This window comes from Gracilinanus agilis, chromosome 4, assembly GCF_016433145.1.
Source record: "Gracilinanus agilis isolate LMUSP501 chromosome 4, AgileGrace, whole genome shotgun sequence".
Taxonomy (NCBI): domain Eukaryota; kingdom Metazoa; phylum Chordata; class Mammalia; order Didelphimorphia; family Didelphidae; genus Gracilinanus; species Gracilinanus agilis.
The window spans coordinates 171857696-171868385 of record NC_058133.1 but is presented as its reverse complement, the minus strand read 5'-3'; the positions used below and the strand labels follow the sequence as shown (position 1 = coordinate 171868385).

General features: G+C 49.9%; 1 protein-coding gene across 1 annotated transcript; it reads left to right on the top strand.

Annotated features, from left to right (window-relative positions):
• The first annotated feature begins 742 nt into the window (after positions 1-742).
• On the top strand, positions 743-8411 carry LHX1 (LIM homeobox 1). The gene is made up of 5 exons (XM_044672999.1): positions 743-912; positions 3700-3926; positions 4240-4517; positions 6207-6372; positions 7196-8411. The coding sequence occupies exons 1-5, from the start codon at positions 743-745 to the stop codon at positions 7573-7575; spliced, it is 1221 nt and encodes a 406-aa protein (XP_044528934.1). The 3' UTR covers positions 7576-8411.
• Positions 8412-10690: the final 2279 nt, after the last annotated feature.

Sequence of the window (10690 nt, the reverse complement as noted above, 5' to 3'; positions counted from 1 at the left end):
ACCCCCCACCCCTGACCCGCTGGGCTATGCTGGCAGTTTAGGATCCAAAGCTCCTTCACTCATTTTTAAAATTTTCATTTATCCGCGCCCCCTCCTTTAAATCGCTTTGTGGAGGAACACGCTGCGCGCACACACACCTGCACCCCTGAGACACTCAGACAGAGATACCCCACGACAAAAGCAAATGCACTTTGACTTCTGACTGCGCCTACCTCAGACCTGAGAGAACTCATCGCTTGGGTGGTTTCCGTGTAGACCGTTCTCCGCTGTCTTCTTGCCTCTCCGACTTTATTTATTTATTTTGGTTCCCGCGGTTCCCTGTGACCTTCATTCTTCAGCCAGCTCCTTGCCCAAGGGTCGTTCTCCCCTCCGGGATTCCGTTTCCCAGACCCAGGAGCTGCGCCTGCCCCAGCTCTGACCCGGGGACGGCTCCCGCCCCCCTCCACCTGGGCACGCTTCTTCTCCTTTTTTTCCCTTTTGCCCCTATCCTCTTCCGGTTTTTTTTTTTTAATTTAAATTTTTTTTTCTTTTGGTGTGCGTTTTCGATTCTGCACAACCCAGCGGGTCTGTCTCTCTCTCTCTCTCTCTCTCTCTTTTTCTCTCCTTTTTGGGGTGAAAAGGGCGGGGGTTGGAGGCTTTTGCTAGTTCTCTTCTGGGGGACGCCCCCTCTTCTCTACCTGCCTGTCCTGTTCTGAGCCACCCGCCCCCCACCCGCCTCCCAAAAGCAATTAAACCAAAGACAATGGTGCACTGTGCCGGCTGCAAAAGGCCCATTCTGGACCGGTTTCTGTTGAACGTGCTGGACAGGGCCTGGCATGTGAAGTGCGTACAGTGTTGTGAATGTAAATGCAACCTGACGGAGAAATGCTTCTCCCGGGAGGGCAAGCTCTACTGCAAGAACGACTTCTTTCGGTGAGTAGTTCCCTTTTCTATTCTCTCCCCTTTGCTCTGACCCTCCTTCCTTCCCTCTGATCTTCCGTCTACCGCTGACCCCTGCCTTCGGCCTTGGGTGAAAAGGAACCAACAGTCAGAGACCTGGCTTTTAGGGTTCCCTGGTAGCCTGAGTGGAGGAACTGAGAGATTTGGGCTAGGGGCCGGGATAATCAAGTTTTCCGGAATGAACTACCTCCAAAGTTGGCGGCCAAGTCCGGCCAGCACTCAGAACTCCTGGGACCCTACTGCCCTGCCTCTCTTCCAATATACTCTGGAGCCCAAAGAGGGAAAACACAGAAGCCCTGACACATTTTATTTTTATTTTTGTCTCTCCTCTCCACTCTTTCTCTGGTCCCAGCAAAGTCTACTCGTTCTTGGGTTCACTTGGAGAGGGCTTTTAAAGTTCCATATGAAGCCCGGAAAGTGCTCAGGCCTCCAGAGGTTAGAGGGAGACTGTCGGAACTGGACCTCAGTCCTCTGCTCTTTGACTTGGGCCTCCTCCAAGACCCTGTCACTTTCTTGGCTCAGTCCCAATGAGGCCCTAGCTCTGATGACCTCCTGACCTCTTGCCACCCTGGATTGGAGTAAGCAACCCTGGGGGGAGCTGAGCTCCAGGATCCCCAACTCTCCCTATTTCTCTTCCACTATCCCATTCCACCATTGGCCTCCAAACTACCGACCAGATATTGAGGGCAGAGCCGCCTCGGCCTGTTAAGGAGAAATCTCTACCTGGACTTTGCTGGGAGCGCTGGAGGCATGCAGAGACAAGCAGGCCCTTAGGTCTCAGAACTGTGGTCCCTAGTCACACAGAGCATGCAAAGTAAATCTGGGTTTCAGAGCTGTGGGCTTGGGACAGTTTTTACTGCTTCTACCCCGCCTGCTGTGAAAGCTAGTGACTGGATCCTTGGCCAGGACCGAGGAAACCTCAGGCCAACCGGCCCTCAAAGCAACTTCTACCCCAGACCCCCATAAACTCTCTCCAACCTCGGCTGGGCTGGAAGCTCAAACTAGCTGGAGACTATCAGAAGCTAGATGCTGGGAAATCCTGCACCCGGCTGGTCTCCTGGCCTGGTTCTGGGTTGGACAGTTCTGGGTTCGAGAAGCGATTTGCCTCCCAGCTCAGTTCCAGATGCGTTCCCAAGGCTTCTCTCTGACTCGTTTGCCATTTATTTGCCCACGGTGAAATTGCTGGGCTTCTGGCCTTTTCAAGTTTGGAGATTGTGAATACCCAGCTGCAGGATTACCCCAACGGCTCTCCGAGTGGCCTTGTAGCCCAAAAGAAAGCCTTTTTCCTGCTTTCACCTCCTCTAGAGTCATGCCCTTTAAATTAATTTAACCTCCCCTAAAATAGTCCTCTTTCGGTTTTTTTTATGGGGAATATTTGAGTTCCGGTTAAATAGAGTTTTAAACCATGAGAGCAGGGCTTTCTTCTTATTCCGAGGAATATGTCAAAGGTACTTTTTGGGGGAATTTTGTGTAACAGGCCTAGAGCGGGATTTTTAGCTTGTATTTTGGTTGTGGCCCGTATTGGCCCCAGGGCATGGGACTTAGGTGGTCAAGAACAGCAAATCTTGACCGGAGACGGAGAGTTGAAGACCAGGGAAAGAGGCTTTTTTTTTTTTTTTTTTTTTCCCATTAACATCAAAAGCAAACAATCCTGCTTTGCCTCGGAATGAGAGGGGGAGGTCAAAGGAGACATGGATCCCCGGACAGTTCAGGAACGAAGTTGGGAACAGCCCGAGAACAGGGAAATGAAGCCGAACGAACGCAGAGTCAGGGCAATTGAGGAACAGGGAGAATGCTTTTTCCTCTCCGGAGGCTTTTTTCTCACGCAAGTGAGAAGCCGCCTTCTGAGTCTGGGACGGTTCAGGGGAACGCAGGGTTCCACTCACTTTTCTCTCGGATTCCTGCCAAATAAAAGACAAGTCAGAATCATAGTTGCTTCGGGAAGGTGCTCAGCTAGTCTCTTTGCGAAGGCCCCCTGTCCGAAAAACTGCACTTCCTTGGCAGCCGGGCTTGGGCGCTGGCTTCCACTCCTCTTTAAGCGAACCCGCCCCAGCGCTGTGTAAATAAATAAACAGGCCGCGACTCTGGGAGTTTATTTATTCACACCGGGACCAGAGCCAACCAACCCCCTGTGCCTTTAGGTTATTATTTTTTTAGTGGAAAAGTGGGGAGGGCAGAGTGAAAAGTGGTGCTCGGCGTATTTTGCATTGTGCCATAATTAAAACCGGGTTATTATTTTAAGTGCTAAAAAAGGGATGAGGCGAGAAAAGTTTCCCGAGGCCTCCTCCTCATCTTGAGCAGAAGCTTACCCCACCTCCCCGCCTTGGTCTTCCCAGAGAGCAGGTTCCGCGAAGCGTAGACACGAGTGGGATGCTGGGTCAAATGGGTTCTCTCTCCAGCCTGAGTCTCCTGACTTGTCTCTCCGCCTCGGGACTCTACTCCTTAGTGTTTTTCTCTCTCCCCTGCTCCACCGCGCCCTCGTTATCTGAGAGTCTTTCCATTCTTGTGTGTATCCCTCTCACTATTCTATTTCTCTATTTCTGTCTCTCTCTGTTTCTGCTCCTCTTGCTATTCTACCACGGTTCTCTGTCCTTGTGTCCATCGCTAAACGACCCTTAGTCTACTCCTCGTTTTATGTCTCCCTATCTCTCTTCTCGTTTCTCTGTCTCTGCCTCTCCTCTCATCTCCTACCCCATCTTCCTGCTGCTCCCCTCGTTCAGTTTGTCTCTGAATTTTATTCCCGCCTTGGCTCTCCTGCAGGTGTTTCGGTACCAAATGCGCCGGGTGCGCGCAGGGCATCTCCCCCAGTGACCTGGTGCGGAGGGCACGAAGCAAGGTGTTCCACCTGAACTGTTTCACCTGTATGATGTGTAACAAGCAGCTGTCCACTGGGGAGGAGCTCTACATTATAGACGAGAATAAATTCGTCTGTAAAGAAGATTACCTAAGTAACAGCAGCGCCGCCAAAGAGAACAGCCTGCACTCAGGTGAGGGTCCAGGCGGAGGAGGGTAGGTAGGGATGGTGGCTGAGAGAGGAAGGCCAAAACAGAGCAGACCAAATAAGAGTTGCCACTGTTCTCAACCTTTGGGAAACAGTAGCTCTGACCTTGGAAGTTTTTTCCTAGAGGCCCGCTGGGAAGGGAAAAAGGGGGATTCTGACACTTTCGAGCTAAGTCTGACCGCGGAGACTAACGAGAGAGGCACGCACCAGTCTTCTCTTGCCTCCCCCCACCTTCAGGTGTAAGAATGAGAGAGGAGAGTTCTGAGGCACCACTGAATAGTCTCTTCCCCTCTTTCCAGCCACGACAGGCAGTGATCCCAGTTTGTCCCCGGACTCTCAAGACCCATCCCAGGACGACGCCAAGGACTCCGAAAGCGCCAATGTGTCAGACAAAGAGACCGGTAGCAACGAGAATGATGACCAGAACCTGGGCGCGAAGCGGAGGGGACCGCGCACCACTATCAAGGCCAAGCAGCTGGAGACACTTAAGGCTGCCTTCGCTGCCACTCCTAAGCCCACTCGTCACATTCGGGAGCAGCTGGCACAGGAGACCGGCCTCAATATGCGGGTCATCCAGGTCAGGAACTCAGAGAGGAAGGGGGGAAGGTGGGGGAGTGTTGCGTATATCTCAGCGTGGGCATGGTGCTTCACAGTGTCCAACCCGAGACTTGCTTGCCCCTGGGAGTGATGTTCAGACTTCATACCCCGGACTGTAATCCAGCTGTGAGCCTTCCCTCTCCCCTTTTTTGTACAAGCTCTCGAAAGGAAGGCTGGGTTGTAGCGCAAAACTCAGTTCCCTCTATAACCAGCCAAGTTTGGGCAGGGGGTGAGAAAGGAGGAGCAGAGTCGAGAAAGTGGCGATTGGTGTGCCTTAAAGTGTGTGTCTGTCTGGGTACGGCTGGTGGGGGGAGATGGTGAGAGGCCGGAGGCGGAGGAACCGGCTCTACACCCCCTGCCTCCGCCTGGCCTTTGAAGCGCCGCGCACTCATGTGGGAAGCAGGAAATGTACCCATCCCGCCCTCTACTTCTCCTTACTGCCGACTCCCCTGGAGCGGGGAGATGAGGGGGTGGCCCTGGGGGCGAGGAGGGCGGAGACTGTCACTGCTGAGCTGGGCTGGGCTGAGCTGTGGCTCTGGCCGGGGGAATAAGACTGAGGGAGGGGAGCAAATCTGTCCGGAGTGCGAGCCGACTGTGTCCGGTAGTTCAAACAGCCTCAGAGGACCAATTGCTCCCAAACGTTGAATTGGTTCGGCATAGTCTTGAGAGTCTAGACTCCTGACTTTTCCCTCTTGACTCTCCCAGTCAGGAGGAGCCGCTGAGTACAGAGGAGTTAATGAGTGATGGACAAATCTGACGGACTTTGATTTTCTTTGTGAGCGAAGGAGGAACAATCGCCTTCCCTCACCCAAAGAACCAATTTTGTCCGTCTCTCGCCTCCTTATCCCCTCCCCTAAGGAGGGTGGATTTCTCCCTCTCTCACCCTCTTATGAAAGGAAAGGGAATGGAAAGCAGGGGGCGGGGGGGGGGGCGGTGAAGAAGATGTCAGGGCAGAAGGCTGTTTTCTTCTGGGACAAGCTCTTGGGCCGAGAGTGCGAGGGGGAGGTGGGGATGCAGCCATCTGGGGTCAGATGGGACCTCTGTGGTGTGAAAATGTGAGACTGCATGTAAGTAGGACTAGTTAGCTTGAGATTGTGTGGTTGGGAAGCTCTCTAGCGTGTGCGTATGTGCGATTGTTACACTTTGGGCTCTGGATATCTGGGTATTCTGTGCCTGGAAGGATGTGTATGTATGTTTGGGGGGAGAATGGCGTTGAGTCCAAAGGCTCGTGAATATGAGAATGCGTAGCTGTTGGAAACGGATATACACAAACCATTCGCTGTAAAAAGCCCACACAATCCAACTGTCGCTCCTTGTCTCACAATCTGAAACTTTACGCCTGCCCATGCATATGTCCCGGTCGGTGAATTTGTGTTGGTTTGCTGTGTGTCGCCTGCGCTCCTGTTAAATGCAAGGCAACGCAGCGAGAGCGTCGGGTGGGCTGGGTTCTGCACGGATCAAGGCAAGCGGTCCCTGATTCTGCGTGCGTGACCGTGACAGGGTGCCGCTGTGATCGTGGTTGTCTGTCTGTTGGGAAAGAAAGAGTTTCCTCGGAAGGGTCCGGGCTGGAGTCAGGGAGTGGTGGGAGGGAGAGACGCAGCTCCCTCTCGGACTGCCTTCCAAAACATCCCTGTCTCATGCCCGGGTTGCCCGCGTCTTTTGCCTCCAGGTCTGGTTCCAGAACAGACGCTCCAAGGAGCGGCGAATGAAACAGCTGAGCGCTCTGGGTGCCCGGCGCCACGCCTTCTTCCGCAGCCCACGCAGGATGCGGCCGCTAGTGGACCGGCTGGAGCCCGGGGAGCTCATTCCCAACGGACCCTTCTCCTTCTACGGAGGTGAGTAAAGGGCCTTGGACTGGAGGAGAAGAGAATGGCGATGGAACTTCTACGTAGGTTCGCTTTAAGCGGGTCTGAGAGAGGGACAGATCGACTGAACATCTCTGCTTAGTGTGACACCCCCTGAGCTCCTCTCCTCACACCCAGAGCAGTAGAGCCGGCACCAGGAATATTCACGAGACTTCGTTTTCCAAAAGGAAATCGAATTGGGAGAGTAATGCCTACAATGGGTTTAGGGTGCGAGAAAGAGGTGAGGAGATATAAGGGGCAAAGTTCTTGCTTCTGGATAAAGCCGCGGGTATGGTGTGGTATGTGCTGGTGTGTGTGTGTGTGTGAGATGGGTGTGGGGAAGGGCTGCTGGAATTGCAGGCTGAGGCGTCCTGGGCTTGGAAAATTGAAGATTCTCACCAACCTCTCCTCTTCCTTCCAGTCTCCTGGGCGCACCTACACATCTGCTCTGTGCCCTGCAGACTCTGACAAATAAACAAACTCTTAACATTCGTCTGGCCCTAGCGGGTCTCAGTTCCTTCTATCTGGGTAGTGCATTGCTCCCGAAAGCTCGAAGTAACCCCAGTCTGCTTCTTTTCCAGTTAGCCACTCAACCCGCTCCCCCACCTCCCACCATCTTTCGGTAACTGGGAGGATCTCTGACTCCGGCGGCTAGGATTCCTAGGGAAAGTGCTTCTTGTTACCCATTTTTCTATTTAATTTCGGGTTACCTGGGGGCAAATCCAACACCAGGAACCCTAGCAAACCCTCCAGTCCCTAAGGCTTGTCGCTGACTCCTTTCCTTTCCCTTTCTCCTCATTCTTGTTACCCCCAGATTACCAGAGCGAGTACTACGGCCCCGGCGGCAACTACGACTTCTTCCCCCAAGGCCCTCCTTCGTCACAGGCGCAGACCCCAGTGGACCTGCCCTTCGTGCCATCGTCCGGTCCGTCGGGGACTCCCTTGGGGGGTTTGGATCACCCCCTGCCCGGCCACCACCCGTCCAGCGAGGCACAGCGCTTCACTGACATCCTGGCTCATCCGCCTGGAGACTCCCCGAGCCCGGAGCCCAATCTCCCGGGACCCCTGCACTCCATGTCGGCCGAGGTCTTCGGACCCAGCCCGCCCTTCTCTTCGCTGTCAGTCAACGGAGGGGCGAGTTACGGGAACCATCTCTCCCACCCCCCTGAAATGAATGAGGCGGCGGTATGGTAGCTGGGACCCCTCCCGTGCCAAGCTGCCTGCCGCCTCTGGACTTTCGTGGTTGTACAGAAAAGAGTCGTTATTTAAAAACACACACACACAATAACAAAACAAACAAAAAAATCACAAAAACAGATCAGTCCCCAAAACAGCTTCCTCCCTTCCCGCCCGAGAGACCGTCCTCCTCCTTGGGGTGTGGTAGGAAGGGAAGGGAAGACTGGGGGTGACTGCGAATTGAGATCCAAATGCACCCGGAGGCGGGATGGGAGTCCCAGCCCGGGAGACGACTTGCAGAACTTGGGGAGAGCGAACCAGACTAAGGCGCAAACTCAAAAATAACCCTCAATCCGCGTAAAAACTCAAGGAGCCGAGCCTCTGCCGGCAATCCAGTGAGCTCGCGGAAGGTCGAGCCGAGCTGCAAGGACTAGCCCAGCTCCGGGCAGCTCCCGGGAAGCGATGAGGGTGACGACGATCGGCCGGTCCAACCGGCGCCCAGGATGCACAGAGTGGGGAGGAAAGACTCCGGCACAAGTCGAGAACCAAACTCGTTGCGGAGATCAGAGGCAGCAAAGCGAATCCGAGTCAGGGAAAGGGAAAAGGCCGGCCTTGGAGCATTCATTCCTGGGCTAGGATGAACGAAGCTTCTAGTTCTAGGAAACCCTGGATTAGTTTTTGTCTTTCAAAGTTTACTAACAGCGACAAACAACAAACTCTTAGCTTCAGAAACATCGACCTGCTGTGCATCAGGTGGGACATTTTTTTTGTCTGTCTGTCTATCCGGTTCTTTTCGGCCAAAATAACAGAAATACGAAAAGCCCTCCGCATCAACTCTACCTTCAAAAGCTACACACACACACACACACACACACACACACACACACACACCCCAAATACACGCACGGGGACACACACACACACACACACACACACACACCACCCTCATTAGGATGATCTCCAGCCAGACCTCTCACTAAAATGACTTGAAACAACAGCTATACAAGAAAGTATTCTACCTTCATGAGAAAAGTTTAAAAAATAAAATAAAGACTATTGAACTAAAAACAGTCAACTGTTTACGTATGATGTTAAATTCAGGAGTTCAGTGTTTTGCTAATATATCCTGTTTTGAAACCTCTTGTTCAAAAAGCAAAATGTTTTGAGCAACCAACCAAAATCGTTCCTTTCTTTTCTCTCCTTCCTCTCTTTCTCCCTCCTTCCGTCTTCTGTAGATGTTCTCTGACAGATTCGCAGGGCTTTCGGCTCACTGTGCTAGTTTGTAAAAGGTGTTGTTTACAGGAGGCAAAGAGAAAACATGATATTCAGACAGTTGCCAAATAAACTAATTATAGCACAAATACTGTAAGGTGCCTGGCACCAGCAACCCGAGAGTGTTAAAAAAAAAAAAAAGTGTTACAAGGTTTAAAAAAAAAAAAAAAGAAAACATCTTTGCTAATTTTTAGTCCTGTTGAACATTCATGGAGTTGTTAATATGACTTATATAGACCCACACAGGTTTTATTTTTGTGTCTTTAAAATAAAAGTCCAAAATATTTAAATTTTATGGTCAAATATGCAGTCAACAGCTGCTACTTTTTTCTTTATATATTAAATTTCTCATATGTCTTTTATTGTTCTAATAAACCTAAGCTTGTGTGACCTCCAGTGCATATTAGACCATTCACTGTATGAAAGAAAACATGTTGAATAAATTTGTGAGTTTTTAATAAAAATAGAAAACCTGATGTTTAGATAACTGGTGTTTAATTTGCTCTTTTGATGGTGGAAGGGAATCCGAGTGATAAGTAGAATGGTCTCCACAGAGGTGGGGAACAAATTTGAAGCAGGAAGAGAAAAGGCTGTTTGGGGGAGTATGTCGGGTGCTTTGGTTGGAAAGCTAACACTTCCTTCAGTCTCCCACCCCTACCGTGACCCCTCCCCAAGCAAGCAGAGTTTTTCTTTGTGGCTTCCTCCTGTCAATAAGTGCAGATTTGCATTTGGGGACTTGACTGATACAGTAGAAGAGATGTTCACTGATAAATTAATACAGGATTGGAAAAACAGAACAAATCCATAGCTAAATGAGAGGGTTTGGCATCTATGGTTAGACACAAACAAAACAAAACAAAAACCATCCAAAGTCAATCAGTCTGTCTGCATGTTTGCCTCTATGGCTAGCTCTCCTCTTTCTCTTAGACTGTACAAAAACTTTATAGTGAATGCCAGCAATCTGTAAATACACGGCTAGGGATGGGTGGTTCTCAGTTCGATTGGTTTCTCATAGGTAATCCTGCTTTCTAATTTGGTGGCTTGAAAGATAACATAAAATGAATGTACAGTGCAGGTAGAAATGAAATATTTTAATCCCTTTCTCTGAACTGATCAGAAATCATTGTTTTTATAGCATTTGTTACATTTGAAGTTTCCTCGAGGGGAAAACATAGTTTGCCTGGCTTTGGATATCTATTAAGTTTCTCAGAAAGAAGAACAAAAACCATTGCATTAGGATAGAAATCAAATTTTAACTGTGAAGGTATCTAAATCCTTTCCAAAACTTCATTAGATGTGGGAGAAATTTAAATATTTTACCTACTATAGAATAGAATAGGTCTGACTTTGTCTATTATTCTCCAGGAGTCAGAAAAGTAATGTAGCCCAGCTTTTTTTCCTTAGCGCATCCTCTCCTATCTCCCAGATTCCAGTCTGTGTTATTTATTTTCTTATTTAAAAAATAAAAATATTTTACTTTATATAGTATGTAATTTCCAATGCTGTTTTCCTAGTTTGTTAAGACACAACCGAGTTTATCTGTCTGGCAGAGGAGAGCATGTAAAGTGAGTAATATTTCACTACATCCACAAGCTGTCTTATCTAATAAGGTAAAATAGAAACTATCTACAAGGGATCTGGCAGTGTTCTTTCAAAAATCAGAATTTATTAAATACCAGGGAGACTTTTGGAAACTATAGTCTCTGTGTGCAACTCATTTCTTAATCTGCACTCTGAGATACATTGGCTTTGGGGAGGGGCATTTTGCATTTATATAAATTAAATCCCAGGCAATCTATTCATTAAAGGTTTTCTTTCTTTCTTTCTTTCTTTCTTTCTTTCTTTCTTTCTTTCTTTCTTT

What these genes read in the sequence shown, in the direction of transcription:
- LHX1 (XM_044672999.1), top strand. Translation starts at nt 743, where the DNA reads ATGGTGCACTGTGCCGGCTGCAAAAGGCCCATTCTGGACCGGTTTCTG. An exon ending in TGCAAGAACGACTTCTTTCG is followed by an intron (nt 913 to 3,699) that starts GTGAGTAGTTCC and finishes GCTCTCCTGCAG; the next exon opens with GTGTTTCGGTACCAAATGCG. An exon ending in AGAGAACAGCCTGCACTCAG is followed by an intron (nt 3,927 to 4,239) that starts GTGAGGGTCCAG and finishes CCCTCTTTCCAG; the next exon opens with CCACGACAGGCAGTGATCCC.